A 26,511-nucleotide genomic window follows, 5' to 3' on the forward strand; every position below is an offset into this window, starting at 1 on the left:
TTAGCGGTCGTCTACAAGAATCCTGTTCCGCCATACCACTCTATTAAGGGCCAGACCTTCAGTTAGACCTAGGTCATCAAGTATTTTCTTACTACCTCTACCCATGTCCTTTTGGGCCTTCCCCTTGCCCTTTTAGAGCCTTTGACTTGTACCAACTCCTAACCGGAGCAATTCTTGGTGTTCGCTGCACATAGACCAAACCGTCTAAGTATGTTTTCACTCGCCTTATTACATATCGGTATTACTCATAAGTTCCCTTGAATCTATTCATTTCTATTTCTGTCCTTTCTTGTCTTGTCACTTGTCCATCTCATCATCCTCGTTTCAGCTACACATCCATCTCAACATCCTTGTTTCAGCTACACATCTATCTCAACATCCTTGTTTCAGCTACACATCCTATGAACAAGTTGTTCTTTAACCGCCCAATATTCTGACCCATAAAGCATGGCTGGTCTTATATCCTAGAAAATTTCCCTTTCATTGTGATAAATAATTATTACCACAAAAAGGAAATTAACTAACAAAGAAATCCTGAGACTACTAAAATTATTCCAACCTATGGTATAGGCTATAGGGTTTGTACATAGGACTTGTGGGTCCCACAGTTCAATCAATTCATCCATTTGACCCATCTTACCATACTCTTGAGCCTCACAGTCCAATCAGATTATTAAAAATCTCATCTGATGGTCTCGTGGTTTCCACAAGTTAATTGGATGGTCCTTTAGTTGGAAAGCTTGTGGGGTCCGCTACTGTACTCCTTTGGTGGTTGGGATTGGATGTTGCCCTGTGTTGAAGTAGACCCAAAGTACCGCTGCACCATTAATTTCCAGCAGCCTAAATAGAAGTTCTAGCAACATCTTGCAACTATATGAAAGATTTTTTTACTTTACCATCCGATAACTTTATTTCAATTCTTTCTACCACCTTGTCCCACAATTTTTTTTTTTTTTTTTGCAAATTATCTTTAAAAGATATTTGTTTCACTTCGGGACTACTCTCCACCCATCCATCTTGCCATACATATGCAATTCCAATATGCTTTTGAAGCTGTTTCACTGCAGAAAAACAACATTTTGGTCGCTGGCATTTTGAATCTAGTTGCTGGAAATTGATTTCATTGTTCTTCCATCACCTCGTCCCACAATCTTTTGCAGATTATATTTAGAAAAAATATATTTATTTTTTTTCACATGGGGACTTCTCTCCATCAGTACATCTTGTCGTATAATGCTAATCCAGTATGCTTTTTAAGCTGTTTGAATGCAAGGAAAAAAACTGTTTTGGTTGCTAGCATTTTGAATCTAGCTGCTAGAAATTTATTTTATTGCTGGAAATAAATTCTTTTTTATAGGCATGTTGGAAATTCATAGTGCTGGAAAATTGAAAATACCAGCAGTAAAATAAATTTCTGGTAGCTAGATTCAAATGGCAACAACCAAAATGGTGTTTTTCTGCAGTGAAACAACTTCAAAAGCATATTGGATTTGCATATGTATGGCAAGATGGTAGAAAGAATTGAAAGAAAGCCATCGGATGGAAAAGTAAATATCTTTCCTATAGTTAAACAAAGTGCGTGTTGAAAATCATTGCCGAGTCCTAATTTCTATTATGATAGTTATTACTCAAGCTTTGATTGAGTCAAATTAGGAAAGTGGTTCGGAAATTAGGGAGCTCTCTTTTATATAAGGGCTGGTTAATATGTATACAACACATGCAAATTCTCTCTCTCTCTCTCTCTCTCTCTCTCTCTCTCTCTCTCTCTCCCAAAAAAAAAAAAAAAAAAAACAACTCTCTTCTTTTTTTTGCTTCCTTTTTCTTCATGGATGCTAAGACCCTCCTCTCAATAGTGTTGCTTGTATGATTTTGTACATGGTATCAGAACCTCATCAGTGTGTAGATTTGTTGTGTTTTGAGTTTTTCTACTTCCACTTTCTGTTAGTTTATTTCTTTTAGAAGTTTATTTTTTTTTGTGACCGGTGATGACCCAAGCAGGACTTGCAAATTGGAGGAAGAATAATGTGAAGACTCTACATGTGATTCAAATATCTTGTGGATCAGGTATTCTTTCCTATGATAGGGAATTGAATTTCGTGAAAGATGTGTGGGATCAATCGCACACCGTGCAAGAGAAAGTGAGCAACACTAGGAAGGCATTTTCGGAAGCAGTATTGAGGGTGATCAAGCAAGGCAACAATTGCTTGATAGTTTATTTATTTATTTTAATTTTAGTTTTTCCTAAATATGGATCTATATGATCAAATGGAGGAAGAACTATGGAAATTGGAAAGTGTGGCTACGAAGCTATTTGATGGTCCGAGGCATTTGAGATATCGTTGACGGTAGGCCCTTTTTTTGAAAATTCGAAAAACCATTTTTAAATGATTCTTTTGCTGTTTTAATGATGTCATGTGTTAATCATATAGAACATGTTAATGTGCCAGATTTGGGGTTCCATTTTATATATTTTTTATATTTTTTTCTATTTACGATTTTGGCCTTTTTTAAAAATTGAAAAATCATTTTTTAATGATTCTTTTGCTGTTTTAAGATGCTTTCTGTTAGTTTATTTCTTTTAGAAGTTTATTTTTTTTTGTGTGTGTGTGCGCTGGTGCACTCGATCATGTCAAGCATTGAGTGTTGTTGTTCCTGAAGTCCTTAGAATGAAGAACTATGGAAATTGGAAAGTGTGGCTACGAAGCTATTTGATGGTCCGAGGCATTTGAGATATCGTTGACGGTAGCTACCCCAAACCGGTGATGACCCAAGCAGGACTTGCAAATTGGAGGAAGAATAATGTGAAGACTCTACATGTGATTCAAATATCTTGTGGATCAGGTATTCTTTCCTATGATAGGGAATTGAATTTCGTGAAAGATGTGTGGGATCAATCGCACACCGTGCAAGAGAAAGTGAGCAACACTAGGAAGGCATTTTCGGAAGCAGTATTGAGGGTGATCAAGCAAGGCAACAATTGCTTGATAGTTTATTTATTTATTTTAATTTTAGTTTTTCCTAAATATGGATCTATATGATCAAATGGAGGAAATTGACGTCAAGATAAAAACAACATTTAAGTGGTGATTATGTCCAAAAATTTACGAATTGTGTTTGGTGCTATGAGAGTGTTACTTCAAAAAAATAAGTCGTGTATGGAGAAGTGGTATATCAAGAAAAGGCTCTTTTAGAAAGATGGAGATTGGAGGTTCAAAGTGGCTCTAAAAAGGTGAAGACAAACAATGATGCTTTGTTTTCACAAACACGTAGTCAACCCAGTGGAAGAGGAAGAGGACATGGCTCAGGACGAAATTCTCAAAATTTCCACTAAAATCACCAACAATTCCAAAATCGCCAACAATCTTGAGCACTCAACAATAATAACAATATAAGAAATTCTCAAAGAGGCATGGGCCAAAATCAAGTTAAGTGTTATAATTATGAAAAATATGGGCACTATTCAATAAAACACCTACTATTATCCCTAAAACAATGGGCATTATGCAATATAGGTGGATTCGATGAGGTACATTGCTGAAGATAAGAAAAGAGATGTTGAAGAAAAGACCAAAGGAACACTTTGTATGATGCGAGCTTTAAAATTGGGTGTAGATGAATGGTATTATAGAGTAGGCATGCTTGTGTTGCATGACACTAAGTCAATATCACTTTAGTAAGAAAGAGCCAACATCGTGTCCATCTGGTATTATTACCGGAGATAACACTTCCCATGAAGTTGAAGGTAAGAGTAGCATCGCTGTGCAAGATTTAAATGGGAATGTAAAGCATTTTTAAAATGTATTACATGTGCTAAAATTAAGGAAGAATCTCATGTGCGTAGGACTTTTTGTAGAGCAAGGCTACAAGGTTATAATTGGTGGAGGATGTGAAATTCTATTGAAGGATGATGGTAGAATATTGCTCATAAGGTAGGTCAATTATTTGCACTTGTGATGGAATTGTTTTCTAAGAATTCCTCCTTTGAAGTTGCCAATTTCTAACATATGAGATTGGGTGACTGCAACCATCATAGAATTAGAGACATGTCAGGAAAAGAGCCTCATCATTGGAATGTGCCACCTATAAAGTATGATGGGAATCACATGGGTGAGTCATGGGAATTTGCAAAGGTGATGCATTGTCCTTTCACATAGCCTGTCATCACAACCAGTTATCCACTTGAAGTTGTCCGTAGTGATGTTTGGGGCCAAGCCCAGTCAAATCACATACATACTAATTGGGGATTACTAAAGTAATGTAATGGAAAAGTGCCATTATTATGATTTTACCACCACAAAACCAAACACGAAAATCATTAGTTAAATGCATATCTTTTTAAGAGATAGGTAAGGGAATTTGTAATCATTGTGCTTTTCAATTGCATTACTTCGAAAATCTAGAGTCCAAACAGGCACATCATTACGCTTTTACCACCGATAAACCAAACATGGCAATCCAAAGTTAAATGCATATGTTTCAAGAGGTAGGTAAAGGAATTTGTAATTATTGCAATTTTCCATTACATTAATGTACTGATCTTCAATCCAAACAGGCCGTGAAGGTACTATGCATACTTCATTGATGAGTTCTCATGGTATGCTCGGATGTATTTTCTTTGTATCCGAATTACTTAGAATGCTTTAAATAATTTAAAGCACTCGTGGAAAATTATTTCAATCGAAAAATAAAAATTCTACGAACTAATAATTGTAGAGAGTATGCATATAATGATTTCAATGCTTTTCTAAAAGCATTTGGAGTTAAAAGGCAACTAACTTACTGAGGAATGCCTTAGCAAAATAGGATTGTTGAGAGGAAGAACCATCACATTGTTGAGGGGGTTGAGGCTATGACGAATAAGAAAAAATTGCCCAAATGAATTCCTTTATAAATTATGACTTTATAAAGGAACACCAAGGGGTGGAAGGGGATCTAACCAAAGGTTATTAAATGCAACGACATTTTCACACCGGGCTCGAGTGGGGTTGCCTGTGGGATGCAGGGGCACACTCGGGGTGGGCAGCCCGTGTGAGGCGGGTGGCTCGTGTGAGGCGGTACTCATGTGATTTGGGGCCCACGAGGGGGGTTCGGCCGAGGTCCTAACCCATGAGATGTGAGGCCTAGGCTATGAGATAAAGGGATTGATTCGCCATGCTCTAACAGTTCGAGCTTTTAGAGTAAGTGGTTAATTGTCCTGCATCAAATTTGGTATCAGAGGATAGGTTTAGCATAGGATTTTTGCGTTGCATCTAGGTTAGAGTCACATCTAGGGTAAGCAGAGTATGGATTGCATATAGGATCATATTGCTGAATTTTTGTTGGAATATCTTATTGATGAATTTTTTGTTTGCGGCCCCACTTATACCATTGCTGAAATTTCAGCATAGTAATTTCAAGTTATCACTTTGCTGAATTTTTAGCTTGTAATTTTCGGATTACACCCGTGTTGAATTTTCAGTTTGGCACCCTTGGATTACTATCTTGCTGAATTTTCAATATCAAATTTGAGGATAACGACTTACTGAATTTTTTGGTTAGTGTGTCTAGCGCATGGTGTGCCGTAGAGGTCGTTAAGGGGCCGTTAAGGCCATTACATAAAGGTAATGGTGGCAACCGTTACACGTTACGGGGTCGTAATGGCTGTAACAACCGTTATGGAAAAAAATGACCCGTAATTGCCGTTAACGGTACGTTACATCCCCTATAAAGGCCATAATAGCCCCGTAATGGTCTATTACGGGACAGACACATGTTTTTCATACTTTTTAATCAATACTACGGGGCAGATACAGGTTTTGTGGGGGGTTTTTCAATAAATAAAAATAAAAAAAATAAAAAAGAGAGACCATGACGGCCGTTACGGGGCCGTAATAGCTGTTATGCCCCGTATCATAAAGGTAATAGTGGTGGCCATTATAGCCACTGTTACCGTTACAGAACACCTAGTGTGATGTTCAGGTTAGTACTATCATTGTCATCACATTGTCTTAGGACCTAAGGTTTCATTTAAAATGTCCTTGCGTATGCCCACTCGTTCAGGACGTGGTTTTGGCATACATCCCACTATGAATCCATAATAGATTGCCGAGACGCTTAACACTATCAACAATCGTATAACAGCTATTGAAGCGCACAATAAGACCACCGTGACTCAATTGACTGTGACCAATGCGCGTATCAATCGGCGTGAAGCCTCCCTTCAGGCGAACCCCGACACTGAGGAAGACGTCCAATCACAAGCCGGGGATCAAATTGAAGGAGTTGAGACTGTGCCAGCTGCGCCTTAAGCCAAAATGTAGAAAGTAATGATTGGCGCAGGAATTCAATTTTCCACACTTATGCTAAGTGTGGTGGCAAAAACTGCAAGGTGATCATTGATAGTGGCAGTTGCATCAATGTGGTATCTGCTCATACCGTGGACTGCTTAGGTATGCTAGTCGTTCCTCACCCCCAGCCTTATCGAGTCTCATGGGTTGACACATCTTCGATTCTGGTTTATCAGCATTGTCTCATTCCCATCCAGTTTGGTTCCTATACGGACACGTTGTGGTGTGATGTTTTGCCTATGGATATAGGCTACATCATTTTGGGTAGGCCTTGCTTGTATGACAGGGACGCAACACTGTTTGGTTGCTTGAATAAGTGTTCGTTCCTCTATGGAGGCAAAATGATTGTCTTGAAGCCTCTCCCGCCCAAGAGCACCTCAGAAAAGGAGGATGTCAAGAAACGTGGTCTTGAAGGTGTGACGAAACTCCAGCTTGAGTCTCTTCCTATAGTTAATGCCAAATAGTTTGAAAGAGAGACTACAACTGATTTGACGTTGTATGCCCACATGGCAAGTGCGGCTACACCTAAGGTTTTTATGGAGATGCCACTTGAGGTTACACCCGAGGGTAGAGTAGAGTTACCATATGAGGTGAGTTCGGTATTGGAGGAGTCCATTATTGTTATTCCAGAGGACATACTGTATGAGCTTACACTTGTGCTGGACATTCATGCATTGACTCTACCAAACATTCATCACAATCAAACGAGTCTTGGGGAGGAAGTGGATTTGGAAAGACAAGTAGATGAGCCTAGGACCCCTATAGATCGCATACCCATGTCAGTGTTCCATAGGCCTTCAGAGTCTACACATGCATCTACACGACGTATACATCACTTGCATGTGGAGATTAGAAAAAGAATCAATATAAGTAATGAAACATACAAAATGATTGCTGACTCACACTATAGGTTTAAAGAGTTTGTTGTGGGCGATGAAGTCGTGATTAGAATACGTCCAAAAAGGTTCCACAGGGAACTATTAAAAAATTACAAGCCCGTAGTGCTGGAGCATATAAAATCTTCAAAAGACTGGGTTCGAATCCTTACTTGATAGTTCTTCCTCCTAACACGGGTATCAGTTTCACATTTAATGTGGAAGATCTTGTACCGTTTCATAGGCCTTGTCTTAACCCTCACATGAACTTTGATGATGATGCCCTTGACCTGTCCCATTACCCATGGCCATTACCGGACCCTTCTTCTCAACCTTTACCACCCATACCATCCATACCTACAAGAAGAAAGGAGATAGAGGATACCTTAGATGAAAAAGTGGTTTCCACACGACATGGAGGTTACCAGGAGTACCTTGTCAACTGGAATGGCAGACCAAAGTCAGACAGTACATGGATCACAGTGGCAAAGCTTCAATGACAAGAGCCGGATCTCATCGAGCATCATTGCAGCTTTATTTTGCTAAAGGCGAAATCTACTCAGCCGAGGGGAATTGATGAGGACATCTGAGCATCATACCAGAAGAGGGGGGTTGAGCCAGACTCCTTATGGTTAGACAACCATTACATGGGGCCCACTTGGCCCAATTCACATTCCTAGCTACATTGAAGACCCCACGTGTATGTTCGTGCATATTTGAAAACCCTACACTGAGAAGATGCACGTGGGCTGCATATGGGAGCTTGATAGACACATCGGACTATTGGATTAAGTGGACACGATGATTGGAACATTGGATCATCATCATTGGACATCTTGATCGTGGACCCCCATGCGCCACGAAATAGTTTAGTTGTTTAGATTGTTTACATGCTTCATTACTTTTGGTATACTTTATATTTGTGTTGAGATTAGGGAGGTAAGAACAACTTTTAATTTATTAAATGTCTTTATGTTAAGAATCTTCTTTGAGAGCGTTTTTTTGTAAAAAGGCATTTTTGAGACTATAAAAGAGAAAGATGGGTGTGTGAAGCCTTAATGCCATTATTTTGAAGAAAAAAAAAGTCGTGTTTTCTTTTCTTCATGTGATTTGAAGAATACTCAATGTGATTTGGAGCTTGGGTGTGGCGTGATTCCATTCCCCATTCAACGAAGGTGCGAGGTCTCCATTTATCATCTTCATTCTCTCTTCATTTCTATCTAAAAGCGGTATTTTTCCAAAAAACTTTATCTTTTTTCTTCCCTTCCTATCCAAGACCATCCAAATCATATTTTTCTTCAACTTCTCATCATCCAACTGCAACCCCAATCGAAATCAATCATTGAGGACCCAAAAAGCCTAGCCAATGACCCACACGTATGAGCCCCTAGGCTAACCGCATGGACAACCATTCAATCCTTTGATTTCCCCTTGCTTCTCGTATAAAAATCTATTGATTTCCCATCCATAACCTTACATTAAACCCTAGATCCCCAATTTCCTATTTTCCCAAAATTCTAAAAATCCTAATTTTCCAAATTTCAGATTTTCCCATTCCTAACTCTAATCATAAAACCTACAAATTTGTCCCTTGAGTAAGGAACATGCCTATGCTAATTTGGAAGTTTTATCCTTCCATCGGGCCTAGTTTCAATTGATTTATGTGATTCCGTACCATGCGGGCATGTGATTTAGGTTAAATCAGATTTTATTGCCTATTGTTTACTCTTAATTAGTTGGTGGGTTAGCATCTTTTGTTAATTGAATTACTTTATGGACTTTTTTATAATCTCCGCATTGCATGCTATCATTAAATCATGTGTCCTGCATCAAATCACATGGGTACTGCCTCACACGAGCCACTCGCCTCACACGGGTGAGGCCCATGAGAGGGGTTCGGCCGAGGTCCTAACCCATGCAATGTGGGGCTTGGGCTGTGAGATAAAGGGATTGATTCACCATGCTCTATCAGTTCGAGCTTTTAGAGCAAGTGGTTAATTGTCCTGCATCAAAATGGTATCAGAGCAGGAGGTCTTGTGTTCGAGACTCCTCACCGGGGGTGATTAATGCAGAAACATTTTTACACCGGGCTTGAGTGGGGTTGCCTGTGGGATGTATGGGCACACTCGGGGTTGGTGGCCCGTGTGAGGCGGTACTCAAGTGATTTGGGGCCCACGAGGGGGGTTTGGCTGAGGTCCTAACCCATGAGATGTGGGGCCTGAGCTATGAGCTAAAGGGATTGATTTGACATGCTCTAATAGTTCGAGCTTTTAGAGCATGTGGTTAATTGTCCTGCATCATTATTGCTTTTGGGATTTGTTAGAATGAGTACAGAAGGCTCAAGCATCTGGATTGGGTCATTCAAATGTGTTAAATGACGATTATTTCGTGTACTGTTAGGGGTCTGGGGTGCCTCCATAGGTGAAGCAAGGTTTAATAAATTATGCAAATTGTAGAAGGTTCACATCATAACACTCCAAGAAAAGGAAGGTTGGGATTCAACCATGATGATATATGGGAAGGCAACAACTATGACTGCGTTGCGAAGACATGATGGGAGCACTGGGAGTACGTTGGTGGTGTGGGATGCTTCATTGCTTCAAAAAGAGGGCAATCTTGAGGGAGAGTTCATTGCTTCATTGCTTCCAATTCCACTCATTTACCCCCATTTACTCCCATACAAATGACCCCTAAGAGCATTTAAATTGTTGGGCCCACCTGATAGATGGATTAGATTGTACACACATGTGCCACTTTAACATGTGTATGGTATGTTAGCGAGCTCTCTTACATGTGTGTGGCTGGGAAACCGTATTTCTTTTGCTAGAATAATTGATATGTTAAATATATATAATTTTACCATTAAACCAATTGGACACGACCCAGACCCAACTAGATTAGACCTGACTGGACTTTAACTGAGTCTATAGCACAGACCCGACCTGAACCCGACTAGACCTGATTTTTTACCAGGTCCGGACTCATACCTGATTTCTTAACAGGTCCAAGGAATGGGGCCTAGACCCATTCAAATTGGTTCAGGTTCGAGTACCATTGATAGCCTTAACCCTAAGTTTGAAGGGCTCTCTTTATCAACCATTGTTGAAGAGGCAGCGATGGCCTCAAAATGCCTTTTGAAGAGAAGGAAATTTGTTGGGTCATTTTTTGCTTTGACAAAGGCAAGGTGCCTGTCTATGATGGTTTCTTTGTAACCACCTTAAAAAGTGTGCTTCGATGCTTTGAGGTGGTTCCAGTTTTGAGAGTTAACCTGGGAAAAAGTGTTTGCTGGGATTGAGGTGGAGGAAGTTATTTGTTGGTTGTTAGTATGATTGGATGCAAGACTCAGTCTTTTTTGATTCCTTAGTTCGGCCTACCATTGGCAGGCCAATTTGTTTGCCCTCCATGTGGGTTGATTTAGAAATATAAAAAAGGCCTGCATTGTGGAAGAGAGATTATCTCTCCTTGTGTGGCTGGATCACTCTCATCAAGGAGGAAACCCTTGTCAATCTGCCGGTTTAATATTTCTCCTCATTCAAGATTTCTTCATTTGTGGCCAGGAAGATAGGAAAATTTAGAATGATTTTCTATGGGGATGATAAAGTAAAATATGGAGATTTCACTTGATCAAATGGAGCAAACTTTAGGAGGGGACCTGAGAATTGGTAGATTTATAGAAAGGAATTGGAACCCATTATGCAAATGGTGGAGGAGATTTGGGACTGAAAAATAGGCATTATGGAGTGGTGAGCAAGAAGTATGCGACAGGAAATAGGGAATGGGATTCCAGAATTTCGAATAGAGATCAGAGTTTTAAAGCGTGGAAAGGTATTATGTTGACCTGTGATTTTTCAAAGCCTTGGGGTAAGGTGCTTCACAAAGGATTCAAATCTATGGTCGACAAAGATGAAAGAGAGTTCTTTTGGGAAGATCCATGCTAAGGTGAAAACCTGTCAGTAGCAGGATTTTTGAGATTGTACTCGATGTGTCGTTGAAGCGGAATATATGGGTAGAGAATTTACCAAGCAAGATGGTGACAAAACATACATTTTAGAAGAAATCTCAAGGAAGAAGCAGCCTTGGGGTAAGGTGCTTCACAAAGTATTCAACTTTATGGTCAACAAAGGTGAAAAGGAATTCTTTTGGGAAGATCCATGTTTAGGTGAAAATTTGTCAGTAGAAAGATTTATGAGATTGTACTCAATATCGTTGAAGCGGAATATATGGGTAGAGAATTTACCAAGCAGAATGGTGACAAAACAATCTTTTTAGAAGAAATCTGAAGGAAGAAGTTGAAGAGTTTCTATTGTTGTTGTGTTCGTTGCATTTAGTAGTTCTGGTGCCTAATGAGGAATGTGGGGATGGAAATGGAAATTTCACGAAAGGATCTTGTTATGTACTTCTTCCTTCAGCTAATCGAGTCCAACTCTTTGTGTCTGAAACTCAACTTGATGTCTAGAAGCTCTCCCTAGAGTGGAGGCATTTGCATGATTAACATGAAAATGCAAGGTATTCAATAATGGTAACGATGGCCGTAACCATAATTACTGTTAAGATACGGGTTGTAATAGCCATTTTAAAAATAAAAATAAAAATCAAATGCACATATTTTTTAAGTTTCTTTTGAACCGTAAGTCTATTTTCATACATTTATGTACTTTTTTTAGTTTAGTGTTCTTTTATCTCTAAGTTTATTTTATGTAAAATGTTGGTGATCCATAGATATTAAATGGTGTGGAACTCATAATTTAAATAAACATAAAGTGAAGTAAAAAGTTGAAACAAATGCTTTTTCATGTGAAATGGTGGTGACTTATTGTCATTAAATTGTGTAAAACTCATACTTTAAATAAACTTAAAAGGTAAGTTGGAGGCAAATGTTTTTCTTGTAAAATGGTGGTGATCCACTGCTATTAAATGGGGTGAAACTCACACTTAAAAACAAAGACAGAAAGGTAAAGTTAAAAGTCATAGCTTTCGAAAGAGTTTCCAACGAGGGTTTTGGAAGACCCTTCTTTCGAAACTTGAACTCGCGATGGAAGCCCCCCCTTGACCCCCAATCCCTCTTCCCTCCTTTTTGAATTATTTTTCAAATTCTCAACTATTAACGTAGTTGGACTGTGCGTTTCGGTAGTTTTGGGCGATATTTCGACAATATTTATCGAAAACATCAGCTCGATTGGTAGTGGTAGGTGGTGATAATTTCGGTGATAATAATGTAGTGATATCGATTTCAGTGAAATTTTCGACGATTTCTCGCCGATACTTAGAAGGGATATGAATTTCTAGGGTTTCGTTGTAGTTGGTTCGTCGACAACGATAATATCGACGATATTATCGATTTCATGGCGATACTTCAAACGCTGGTTATATGTAAGGCCAAAGAGGCATGTTTGTGATCTTTTCCTACAGTGCCTAGTGTTCTTCATGTTGAGTAAGTTTTTTTTTTTCCATATTTGGTATTGAGTGGATCTTAAGGGAAAGGCTTCATGAGATGTTTAGTTATTGGAGCACTGCTCCTTTTAAGGATAATGCCTTGATTGTGTGGCAATTGCTTCATTTAGTTATGTGCTACTATATCTGGAAGGAAAGAAATAATTGTATTTTCAATGACCAATAGGTTTCACTTACCATGGTTATTGAAAAAATCAAAGCAACTTTATTGAGTGCGCTCTCATCTCCTTAATTGCAGGGGCTAGTTGTTGGCAAACATATGCTCGACTCTTTATACAAGAGCTTGGGCATCTAGCAAGCAGTAATGGGGGAGTGAGTTATTTTTCACTAGGGATTCAGTATATTGTGAGCTAGTATTAGATTTTGGGAAAACATGTGGTGTGGTGAAACTCTGCTCCGTCCTACCTATTCTAGATTGTATAACATATCTTATGATAAGAGGAAGTTGCTTTCTAGTGTTTTTCTAGTTAGGAGGACACGATAGAGTGGTGCACTTGCTTTTGAAGGAACCCTATAGATGAGGAAATTGAAGTGTTTACTAGTTTGCAAGACCACATCCATTTTGGTACTCTTGACTCCTCGAAGGTTGATTCTCTGTGTTAGAAGCTTGAACTTGCAGGGAAATTTTCTTCCGTCTTCTTAAATGCGGAGAGTGTAGTCATGATATTGGTTGTCTTTGACTTTATTATGGCATTATCCAACCCCCTCGAGGGTTATGGCACTTGCATGGCTAGTGCCTAAGGATAAAATCCTAATCGTTGACCAACTTTGCACTGGTGATTGCAAATGGATGGCCTGTGTCCTGACAATACGGAGTTTGTCGCTCATCTCTTCGTTTGTCGTGAGTTTGTGCAGGTTATTTGGACCAACCACATTTGTTCTATTCGTCCCGATATCCTAATCATCGACCACCTTCGCAATTGGACCATGATGATTATGATCTAATGCTTTATGTGTCTTAAGGATGTTGAGTCTATTAGTCATCTCTTCATTCATTGTGAGTTTTTCTAGGCTATTTGTACCCAGACTTTTTCCCTCTTTTACATTGCTTGGATTTTGCCTCAATTGATCAAAATTTCATTCCATGGAATTGGGGTTCGAAAGGCTAAAAGAATGGCGACGCCTTTTTTTTTTTTTTTTCCGTTGGTTGTGTTTTGGCCACTTTGGAAAGAGCACAATCATAGGACATTTAAACGGCGGACCTAAGAGCCCTTGATGTGGTCTTCCTCGAGAGTAAAAGGCTGGGTAATTTTTTGGGCTTTGGGTCTCTCCCAATTCAAGGGATGTAAAGGGGATTGGGACGATCTCTCATTATTCCCTTCCTCTTCTATTTCTTCCTTTTCCTCTTTTTAGTGGTGCTTACAAAATTCTGCAAAAAGAGATCATATTGCTTGTCCAAATGTTGAAATTGCTTGATGAAGTGACAGAAGAATGTGGGTGTTAGGATCAAATGGTATTTTCTCGGTGAAATATTTTTTGTTGACATATTGGACCAAGGCTCGTCTTTGGTTTCACTGGTTTCTTCTATGCTTTTGGTATGCATCCCCCCCCCGTTGGTTGTGATTTGGCCACTTTGGAAAGAGCACAATCATAGGACATTCAAACAGCAGACCTCAGAGCCCCTTGATGTGGTCTTCCTCAAGAGTAAAAGGCTGGGTAATTTTTTGGGCTTTGGGTTTCTCCCAATTCAAGGGGTGTAAAAGGGATTGGGACGATCTCTCATTATTCGCTTCCTCTTCTATTTCTTCCCTTTCCTCTTTTTAGTGGTGCTTACAAAATTCTGCAAAAAGAGATCATATTGCTTGTCCAAATGTTGAAATTACTTGATGAAGTGACAGAAGATTGTGGGTGTTAGGATCAAATGGTATTTTCTCGATGAAATGTTTTTTGTTGACGTATTGGACCAAGGCTCATCTTTGGTTTCACTGGTTTCTTCTATGCTTTTGGCCTGCATCTGTCCCTTTGAAGTTGAATGTGTTATGTTAGACGACAGCCTTGGACAAAACTCTTACACTGGATGACCTAAAAGACATGTCTTTACTGAACAGATGTTCGCTTTGTTATGTTCATGAGGAGAATGTTCCCCACTTGTTGCACTGCAATTTTGCATGGAAAATATGGGCGACTATTTTTTTTTTAGCATTTGGTATAATGTGGGTAATCCCTGGATCAATGAAGGCTTTATTTTCAAGTTGGTGGATTGTGCTATTCCCCCATAGGACTTTTGCTCTGGAAGACAAAAAATTCCTGCAGTTCTCGTATATGGTTGGAAAGGAATGCCAAAATCTCATAGGGAAAATCTCTAGTGAGGACAAAGCGGTTGAAAATCTCTAAATGGCTTGCAACAAAAATCTATTTCAATGTTAAGATCAAATTGGCAGGAGGTTATTAGAACAAGGTTGGGTTGGTCAAAGCCAAGTGGTTGATGGTGTCTGCCTCCTGTGGGCATTTTAAAGTTGAACTTTGATGGATGCTCATTAGGAATCCAAGGCCAGCTCAATGGAAAACCGCTACTTTGATGCAGGACGGATGACCTATCCTAGAATGATGCAATGAGATCATCAACGGATCAACTAGAACAATTCAAAATACAAAATAATGCTAATCAATCACAAACTCAATGAATTTAAGTATTTAACTATGCTCAGATTCAAGACTAAATCACAACCCGTCAATTAGATCTTATAAATCATTATTAAATAGGACCTATGGTATGTGGGACTTCCATCTAGCATAGGAGTTGATCTAATTCTAAAGGGAATCTCTTGGTTTGTTAAAGGGTTTAAGAACTAGGGTTTTGAGATTTTGGAAAATTTGGGTTTTTTTTTTTGTTTTTTGTTCTCTCTTCTTCTTCTTCTTTTTCTTTTTTTTTTTTTTTTTTTTTTTTTTTTTTTTTTTTTTTTTTTTTTTTTGCAAAATTAGGGGTTTTGGGGGAAATTAGGATTAGGGTTTTAGAGGGTTTAGATGTGGGGTTTTTAGGGTGAGGGTTTTAGGGAACTAGGTTTGGGATTAGGGATTATAGGGATGAGGGTTTGAATTAAGGATTCTAAAGGGAATCTCTTGGTTTGTTAAAGGGTTTAAGAACTAGGGTTTTGGGATTTTGGAAATTTTATTTTGTTTTGTTTTTTTTTTTTTTTTTTTTTTTTTTTGGCGGAATTAGGAGTTTTTAGGGAAATTAGGATTAGGGTTTTGGAGGGTTTAGATGTGGGGTTTTTAGGGTGAGGATTTTAGGGAACTAGGTTTGGGATTAGGGATTGAATTGAGGATCAAATGACGAAATGGAGGGGGGGACTAACCGTACAGATGGTTGTACAAGTTCGTATGGTTGTACAGATAGGTGGGTGCAGTCAGGTATGGCTGTACAGTTGTACGGTAAGGTTGGTTAGATGGGAGTTTGGGACAAGTTAGGTTGCGGGTGTATGGGTTGGGAGAAAGAAGAACAATGATAGATATGGGGATTGTTTATTGATGGGGAAAGAAGAGAAGAAAACTAAAAGGAAAGAGAGAGAAAAGATAAGAAATACATTTTGATTGAAGAAAATGAGAGAATGATAACAAGGAATCACTACATGGTATCACACCTAGTTGCTCCAATCGCAGAAAGTTTTACGTCATCACAAAGCAAAGAGAGATTTTTTTTTTCCCCTTCATATGCAATAATGGCTAGGGTGTGGATGTCCAAGCCTTACAGTCTCAGGAAAGACTTTTTACAAAAAGACGCTATTAGATAAAAGGTTTCACATAAAGACGCTCAATAAAATAAATTTTGTTCCTACCTCCCTAAACTCAGTAAAGATATAAGCTAAACAAAGAAAAAATAACAAACATATAGACAATTAAATATACTAAACTATTTTGTGGCCCATGATCAAGATATCCAATGATGATGATCCAACGGTCGGAATGGTCCAACTAAGTAGCCTACATGCATCATCCCAGTGCGGGGCCTTTTAAAGATGCATAATCATACATGTGGGGTCTTCAACGGGCTAGGCACTCGAATTGGGCCCATGGGGCCCCATATATGCATCACCTAGCCATAAATAAATGGGAGTTCTCCACCTCCTCTGGTATACTCTAACTGGTGCTTGGATTTCCTCATTATAATGTTTTCCAAAAATGGAATGCGGCCACCAAATAAGTTAAAACTTAGTGTTGAAGACCCGATGAATTGTTGCGACAAGCCATATCACAAACTGGATAAATGCTTAAAAACACATTGGAAAACATGTAATGAATATAGAAATAGGATTTTTTTTTTCTTCCTGATTTAACTGCTATATTTTTCAGGTTTTCTTACTTGAGAAATTCATAACAATCTGGCCAATATGCACTCATAGATACCGACTGAACGATTTGACTACTGATGCAGATAGTTTGAACCTTACACTAATTAAATTCAAAAACATATCTAACTTAATTTTCTTCTGCTTGCATCTTTACATGATATGGACTGTAAGATACCATGATCAGCTTTATGCAAGTCGTATTGGACAGTGTTTTGATATGAGCATGCAAAACACCATAGATAAGATTTTTTAATGCAGGACATGAAAATTAAATGTGATATGCAAGATTTCAGGCTTTAAATCACACTAATTTTAAAACAATCACAAAAAAAATTCCACATCCCACATAAAAGTCAAGCATTCAACAAAGGGAATCTATAAGAGTCCAAGCCTACACATGTTAGGGCTGGATCAATTAAAAATTATAGACTAAACAATGCTCAAAGGAGAGTAAATTCATCCACACATGCAAAAGATTGCTTCCCAATCCAAGGGATTCACATGTTTCAAATTAGGAAAACCTAGGGTGTACAAAAGTGGAATTGGACTTGGGATTTAGGATTATCTAGGGTAGGGTTAGGGAAATTAGGCGAGAGGAGTGAAATAGAAGAGGGAAATGAACCCAAGATGATCCACACATGTGGACAGCGGCGTAGGCCTGACGCACGTACGTATGATCCTGCACACGTGTGTGGGGCTCACGAATTTGAAATCAGCCAGCTAGGTGCTGGTCGGCCAGAGGAGGTCCAAGTTTCACGCCGATCATGTCTGGTTTGTACATGGTGCTCCGCCGAAGTTTCAGCCCTCCTGCAGGGCCAGATTCTGGAAATCTGCTGTAGGGGAAAGATTAGCTGCAAACATGAGTGGATTTGATGAGGGATGGCTGTAGGAGATGAGGAATATGGATGGTAGGAGATAGAGGCGATTTGAGATGGATGTGGCTTTGCACCACGGTAGTTAGCCCTTCGAAGAAGGGAGGGTTTTGCACCCATTTAGGCTTCACAATTCAGAGAGGAGCAGGAAAACGCAGAAATTTTATTCAATCTTTAATGAGGAAAAAGACTACAAGGGGTGTCTATTTATAATAAAATCCTATACCTCAAAACACGCGCCATGTGCGCAACCTATTACTTAGAGACAAAGTAACCACAATTAACAACTAATCAAAATAATCTAACCGTCTATGATGTTCCTAATAACAATAATAACCAAAACTCAAAGTACTGGATCGTTTAGAATAGTGGGCCACGATCATGAGAACCCATGGTGGGATTCACATGACGATTGGGTCCACTCCAATGAACCAAAACGCAATCCTCTAACTAGGACGTCGTCATTAATCCAGATCGATGGTAGGGCCCTCCTCCTTGCGTGCGTTGGGGGGGGGGGGGGGTGCATGTGCCCAAGATGTCCCCATCAATTCTCCCCGGCTGCGAAGGTTTTGCTACTGGCGAAACAAAACTCCTGAACCGCTTCGAGATTCAGGATCAAGTCTCTGAAGCTCCTCCTTAGCGAGCCACGTATTGTCTGAAGCTGGGCGTGACTTCCACTTGACCAAGAACTTTTGAAATCCGCTGTCTGACGTCGATACTATCTGATGGTCTAAAATATCCTCTATCTCCTCTCTGGGTGTGAGAAGGATACGTATGGGAGGTAGTGGTTGGGAAGATGGGTCGGAAGGGGGCCATGGATCAAGGGAAAGGTCTGGAGAATCAGGATGGTTAGGTGCAAGGCCGGACAATGTATCAGTGGTTCCCTGAAATGCAACTAGATCCTCCACATTGAATGTGAGACTGATTCCCATGAAAGGTGAAAGATCTACCACATACGCATTGAGATCGTTTCGTTTTATACTTTTGAATGGTCCAGCGCTAAGCGCGTGTAATGTACGAACGATTCCCTGAGGGTACTGCTTTGGCCTGATGCGGACCATCACAATCCCCTACATTGAATTCCTTGAATCATTTATGTTGGTCTGCAAAAATTTTGTAATGTTCATTACTAGCAGTATCTTTCGCATGATTTCTTGATGCAATGAGTGAATGTGATGAGCAAAAGACTCTGCAGACTCTGATGGCTTATGGGACAGTGACATAGGGACAAGATCAATAGGTTTTCTAGGTTTATAACCAGTAACGACTTCAAAAGGACTTAGACCTGGGGACCTATTGATAGAACTATTAAACGCAAACTCGGTTATAGATAGTACGGTGTCCCACATCTTGGTGTGCTGTATATCCCTCATAGGGGGAAACTCATCCGGTAGATCATCAGGAAAGACATCACTAAACTCATTCACTACCAGAATGGCCTTAGTGGGTAACTCTACACTAGCCTTTGGTGCACTCTCTCTAGCCACAAGGCCGTACATGTTGTACCGCTCAAAATAGTGGTCCATGTCTGCCAACCAATCTAGAAAAGCTTTAGGGTCCAAGTGGCCACCAAACGTGGGGGCATCTACTCTAACTCCTTTGAGAAGTTGCACATCGGGGTCTGATGCAGGACATGAAATTTAAGTATGAGATGCAAGAATTCAAGCTTAGATCATACCAATTCAGAAACAGTTACACAAATTCCACATCCCACATGACAATCCAAATCATTCAATTAAAAAGGTGAATCTATGCGGGTCCAGGCCGACACAGGCTAGAATTGGACCAATAAAAATTATAAACTAAACGATGTCAAAGGGAAATAGAAATCAACCACACGTATAAAAATCAGTCCCTAATTCAAGGGATTCCCCAATTTCAATTCAAGGAACCCTAGGGTGAAAAAAAAGAGGCAAATAAATTAGGGCTAATGCAAACTAAGGCTAGGGTTTAGGAAATAGGAATGAAAAGAGGAAAACCAGAGGAAAACCTGACCCGGAGAGAGCTCCTGCGTGCAGATGGTGGGCCGGGGCTGACGCACGTGCGCGGGTGGGGCTGGCCGCACGTGTGATGGAAGCCCGCCTCCCCAAAGTGACACCTAGGCCTTGGTTGGCCAGGGGAGACCTCCAATCCCTCCAAGTTTGACGATGATCCGACGTAAGGTCGGGACGTAGTGCTCCACCGAAGTTTCAGCCCTCCTACAGGTCCAAATTTTGGAACTTGGTTGTAGGGGGGTGAATATTTGCAAAAGCTGAGAAATTCAAAGCAATAATGATGATAGAGGATGAGAGATGGATGGAAGAGGGTAGGGGCGGATGAGGATAGATGTGGCTTCGCACCACGGTAGTTAGCCCTTCAAAGAAGGGAGGGCTTCGCACCCACTTTTGAATTATTCCACAACTCACGATGATAGCAGAAAAATAAAGTAGGAATTTTTATTAAACTTGAATGAATGAAAAGAACTACAAGGGGTACCTATTTATAGGGAAAATCTTATACCCCAAAACTCGCACCATGTGCGCAACCTATTACTTGGCGGTGAAGTAAACTAAAATAAAAACCAAACAAAGAAATCCAAAGCATTCACGATGTTCTAAATAATAACAATAAGCAAAACCTAAAATATGACATCAATCCCACGAGTGGGGCACGATCATGAGGTCCTATGATGGGCTTTTCTTGACTATCGGGCCCACCATTTTGAACCAAAACTTTTTCTAGCTAAGAGGCCCTCCTTGGACGTCGTCATCGAACCAGATCGATGGTGGGGCCCTCCTTCTGCGTATGTACGAGCGTAGGGGGGGTGGCGGGCGTGCGCGTGTAGGCGCCGTGTGCACGATGTCCTCATCAGGGTCATAGTGGTCTTGCTGCCCCTCACGGGATGGGTGCACGTGTGTGTGCCCATAACCGATTTGGCCACCTCCATTCCTTGGTCTATCCTCCTGACCACCTGCCTGAGATTGGGCATCTTCCCCAATAGTGAGGATTGCCCTAACGGAGGTTTCTAGTTGGGTAATGCGCACATCAAGCTGTTCAAAGCATTGGTCAATACTTTGTTCCAAACACTTACCCAAAGAATCAAACTGCTGGGTCATTTTGTTCATTGACTCTGGGCAATTGCTCCATGTTTAATGTAGGGCGCAAGCCAGAACCACGACCGGTACGTGTGAGCATACAACTGCTAACTCAATTTAAAGACTCTCTACACAACTATATGCGTCTAAATGAGACTAAATGATCCTATAGGACTATATGAGGGAAACTACGCAACGCTCCTAAAATTCCAGCAACATAACTGTCCAAACAGTTTGTTAACAGAAAATTCAGCAATGAAAATTGGAGAATTTCTGACAATAGAAAATTCAGCAGTCTATGTTGTGAATGATGGGTTGATGCAAGACATGAAATTTAAATATGATATGCAAGAATTCAGGCTTATATCAGACTAATGCAGAACGATCACATAATAATTCCACATCCCACACAAAAGTTCAAACATTCAAGGGGAATCTGCACGGGTTCAGGCCTACACAGGCTAGGACTGGATCAGTAAAATTATGGACCAAACAATGCTCAAAGGGAAGTAAAAATCAACCACACATGCATGACAATCAATCCCTAATCCAAGGAATTCTCCAATTTCAAATTAAGGAACCCTAGGGTGAGAAAAGGGGCAAATAAATTAAGGATAATGCGATCTAGGGTTAAGGTTTATGAAAAATTGGTATGAGAGGGTAAAATAAGAAGAAAACCTGAACCGGAAGACAGTTCCCGCGCACGGACAACAACAATTGCCCAGACGCACGTGCGTGTGATCACGGCCGTACGTGTGTGGGGCCCACTATTCAGAAAAAGGCCACTTTGGCCCTGGTCAGCCAGAGATGGACTCCAAAACCCCCAAATCTCAATTCGATACAATGCACGGTTTGTGCATGGTGCTCCGCCGAAGGTTCAGCCCTCTCGCCGGGCCAGAATCTGAAATTTTGCTATAGAGAGGAAAACTGCTGCAATAAAGAACGAATTTGAATCGTGGATGATTGTACGAGATGAGAAATATGGATGGTAGAAGATAGAGGCGAATCGGGATAGATGTGGCTTCGCACCACGGTCGTTAGCCCTTTGATGAAGGGAGGGCTTTGCACTCAATTGGATTTCCAGAACTCAAGAACTCAGAGGAGTAGAAAAACGCAGATTTTTTATTAAACTTCAATCAATCAAAAGAATTACAAGGGATGCCTATTTACTTGGCGATGAAGTAAACCAAAATAAAAACTAATCAAAGAAATCTAAAGCGTTCATGATATTCTAAATAACATAAATAATCAAAACTTAAAATATGAAATTAATCCGACTAGTGGGCCCCGATCATGAGATCCCATGATGGGCTTTACTTGATTATCAGGCCCACTCCAAGGACCCAAAACTCCGTCTTCTAATTAGGGGGCCCTCTCTGGACGTCGTTATCGAGCCAGATCGATGGTGGGGTCCTCCCTCTCCTTGCGTACGTGCGTAAGGGCGGCGTGCGTGGGCGTGAGCGCGTGATGTCCCCATCAGGGGTCCTAAACAATCCTATATGATGAAATTTAATGCAAAATAAACGCGAGTAGACTAAACCCTAAACATGCAATGCATTCCTCTATAAGAACCCTAAGCTCTGATACCAAATTTGATGCAGGACATGGAAATTAAATATGATATGCAAGATTTCAGGCTTTAGATCATACTAATTGTAAAACAAACACAAAAAAATTCCACATCCTACATAAAAGTCAAGCATTCAACGAGGGGAATCTATAAGAGTCCAAGCCTATACATGTTAGGGTTGGATCAATTAAAAATTATAGACTAAACATTGCTCGAAGGAGAGTAAATTCATCCACACATGCAAAGGATTGCTTCCCAATCCAAGGGATTCGCATGTTTCAAATCGGAAAAACCTAGGGTTTGCAAAAGTGGAATAAGACTTGGGATTTAGGATTATATAGGGTTAGGGTTAGGGAAATAAGGCGAGAGGAGTGAAATAGAAGAGAAACGAATCCAAGATGATCCACACGTGTGGACAGCGGCCCGGGCCTGATGCACGTGCGTGGGGCCCACGAATTTGAAATCAGCTAGCTAGGTGCTGGTCGGCCAGGGGAGGTCCACCATCATGCCAAGTTTCACGCCGATCGGATGTCTAGTTTGTGCACGGTGCTCCACCAAAGTTTTAGCCCTTCTGCAGGGCCAGATTCTGGAAATCTGCTATAGGGGAAAGATTAGCTGCAAACGTGGGTGGATTTGATGAGGGAATGGCTGTAGGAAATGACGAATATAGATGGTAGGAGATGGGGGCGATTTGGGATGGATGTGGCTTCGCACCACGGTAGTTAGCCCTTCATTTAAAAAAAAAAAAAAAAAAAAAAAATCTTTATCAAATGTCTTTTCTTTCCTATGCATAGCTTCTTCTCATTTGTTTTCTTTGGCTGTATTTCTTTCTTCTTTCTTTGTTCATATCTTTTTTTCTTTAGTTTTTCCACCTTCATGGATACAGTGTAAAAGAGTAGGTGACTGAATGAGCAGGTCAGATTTGCTACTAATAATTTGTTTATTCAGTGAATGAGTGCAGTGTGAATATTTATTTGAGAATTTTACATTTAGTTTCTTATAAAAAAATGGATACCAGATGCATGCATGGTAGCCTTCAGAAATATTGATTTGTGGTATAGAAGGAAGATCATTAACTGATTATGTTGAGGTTTCTTTCTGATAAACACCCACAATTAATTCAAAGAAATCTCCCCTCCCCTCCCCTCCCCACCCACCCACCCACATAAAAATAAATAAGTAAATAAAAGGGAGAGGGAGGGGAGGGGAGGGACTTATCTCAGCAGAAGTCATTGCCTTCCATTTTTCAATAGAAGGATATACTAGTAAAGATAGCATCATTTATTCATACATTTTTCCCTTTCTTCATGGAAAAGATGGTTGATAAATGATCAGTTTTGGCAGTTGTTTATTAAAGTTCTTTGTGCAGGGACTGTGTGAAGCCTAATTCCTACAGTATTTTTTTCTCCAGTTTTCTATGCATTGTTAAGTTCTAATAAAAAATCGACACTGCACGGAAGTAACATTGCTGTTTTTGCGATTCTTCTTTTCTGTGATAAAATAATAATCTCTTCACATTTTGGTTTCTTGTAAGTACATGATTGTGACAGGTTGCTTGCAGGTTGGTGTGTACAGGATGTCAAATGAACGGATAGGTTGCTCTTTGGCAGATGCTGCTGCCAGTCCCACATATATGAATTTTCTTGAGGCGGCTTCAATATCACCTCCTTCTTTGCATGTAATCTACATAAACACTTCCCTGGAGACAAAAGCTCAGGCTCACGAACTTGTGCCAACAATTACTTGCACTTCTTCTAATGTTGTACCGACTGTGTTACAGGTTGGTAGAGTTGTCAGCACTTTCAATCATTAAGACTTCTACAAGCTCCTACTAGGTCCTTGTGTGGAAAATTACCTCTTGATCAGTGAATGGTGTCAACACTAGGTGCCTACCAATTTATTACGTCTCTAACTCAAACAGCATGTTTCATCAGGCATTTGCCGAGATACCTGATTTAAATATCTGGTATGGTCCTGATTCTTATATGGGTGCAAATATCGCGGAGTTGTTTCGCCAAATGGCCAGTATGTCAAATGAAGAGATTGCAGCAGTTCATCCAAGACATGATAGGAAATCAATTAAATCGTTGTTACCCCGCATGCACTACTATCAGGTGATTTTTCATGCGTGCTTTTGTTTCTTATGAAGTTAATCTATGCCTTTGCATTTGAGCTACATAAATAACAATTTTCCTGCTACGACAAAGTCTGCTGTTTTCTTACTTCTATTATTCTATATAATGTTGGCATTGATTGATATAGCGGGAAAATTGGATTGTGGATGCATTCATCTTAAATTTCCAGGTATTCCCTTTCAAAGTTCCAATTACTTACATGTTCTACCGCACCCAACTACGTACATATATGAGGTTTCCTAGCCCTACATGCACCTCTAGAAATGGAAACATGTGCAAACCTGGAATCAGTGTTCGAAATATCGGTATTGCGCAATGTATCGCACCCTTGGGATACAGATACGTATCGGTTATCGCACGGGATATATCGTTTGTATCGCATAGTTTATAGCACTTTTGGGAAACATGGGGAAACATTGGGAAAATTGTTGAATTTTTCAATGAAACTTCAGGGATTATTTAAAAAGACCCTAATACACACTTTCAAATCATAAAATGTCAAAAAAGAAATGGACATAATAGGTTTCCTTTGTATATTGTACTAAGATATGCGCTGTGCGATTGAACTAAGACAACTATATTCAGTATCCACCCCATTCATCCATTTTTTCATATCATTTTAGGACATTATCAAAAATAAAATAAAAAATGAAGCAGATCCAATAATCAGGTGGACCATACCATAGGAAACAATGATGATTGACCATTAGTGGGCTACAAAAGGTTAGATCAAGCTGATAATTGTTTTTTTCTCTTTATTCAAACTTATGTGAAGTTAACAATAAATTAAGTGCCTAATAAAATACAGGGAAAATCAAGGTGCACCCTAAAAAAGTTTTTAATGGTAATGTGTTCAACCACCATTGTTTCCTTGAGTATAGTCCACTTGAGATGAAAAATAAGATAGATCTAACGATCAAGTGGACCACACTGAAAAAAGTGGTGGGGGGATTGAACGTCTGCCATTGAAACCCTTTAGGGGTTCACGGAAGTTTTGGATCAATATAAAATTTGTTTTTCTTCTTCATCCAGGTCTTTGTGAGCTTATGAACAGATTGGATGGAAAATAAACGTTATGGTGGGCCCTACAAAATTTTTAAAGGTGAAAATCATTTTCTCCACTACTATTAGTTGTGTGGTGATATGATTCATTTTTTGGTTAGTACTCTAAAATGATCTCGAAAAATGGATAAACGGTGTGGATATAATAAATACATAATTGTGGGGCCATGTACCTTTGATCTCCTTTGAACAGTTGGTACAACTTGGAGCTGGAGGAGCGTCAGCGCTCGTCTTCGCACGAAACATACCTACTCCATCTACGGACAAGATTCAAAGTTATATGGGCCCACAATAATATATTTATTATATTCACACCGTTCAACCATTTGGAGAGATCATTTTAGATCATGAGCCCAAAAATAAGTAATATCCAAAGCTCAAGTGGACCACACCACAAATAGCAGTGGGACAGTGATTCTCACTGTTAAAACATTCGTAGGGCCCACCATAACTTTTATTTTCCATCCAATCTGTTCATGAGGTCACACAGACCTGGATGAAGAGGAAAAATAAATATCATATTTATCCAAAACTTCTGACCTCAAAAGGGTTTCAATGGTAGACGTTCAATCTCCCACTGTTGTCTGTTGTTTGCAGTGTGGTCCACTTGATCTCTGGATCTGTCTTATTTTTTGACTCAAGCCTTACGATGAGCTTGCCAAATGGATGAACGGTTTGGATATAACACATACCTTATGATGGGACCTGCAGAACTTGATGACGTCAACACATAAGTTCGGTGGTGTGCGGTACACCACCCAACCCAAAATCACTTAAAGAGGGCTCAGATGCCTTTTTTTTCCGACATAGAGGGTTCCGGCCTTCCGGAACCCTAAAATCTCGCCCAAATCCAGAAA

General features: G+C 39.9%; 1 protein-coding gene and 1 long non-coding RNA gene across 2 annotated transcripts in view; both read left to right on the forward strand.

Annotated features, from left to right (window-relative positions):
- Positions 1-26,511, forward strand: part of LOC131239855 (quinolinate synthase, chloroplastic) — a 72,406-nt gene that overhangs the window by 13,373 nt on the left and 32,522 nt on the right. The window contains exons 3-4 of the mRNA XM_058237743.1: positions 24,019-24,237; positions 24,392-24,571. Coding sequence (XP_058093726.1) covers positions 24,019-24,237; positions 24,392-24,571 — 399 coding nt within the window. The remainder of the gene's footprint in view (positions 1-24,018; positions 24,238-24,391; positions 24,572-26,511) is intronic.
- LOC131239856 (uncharacterized) lies at positions 22,074-22,564 on the forward strand. The gene is made up of 2 exons (XR_009168442.1): positions 22,074-22,318; positions 22,368-22,564. It is a non-coding gene; the product is annotated as an uncharacterized LOC131239856 (long non-coding RNA).

The sequence above is a fragment of the Magnolia sinica genome, chromosome 3 (genome assembly GCF_029962835.1).
Source record: "Magnolia sinica isolate HGM2019 chromosome 3, MsV1, whole genome shotgun sequence".
Lineage (NCBI taxonomy): Eukaryota > Viridiplantae > Streptophyta > Magnoliopsida > Magnoliales > Magnoliaceae > Magnolia > Magnolia sinica.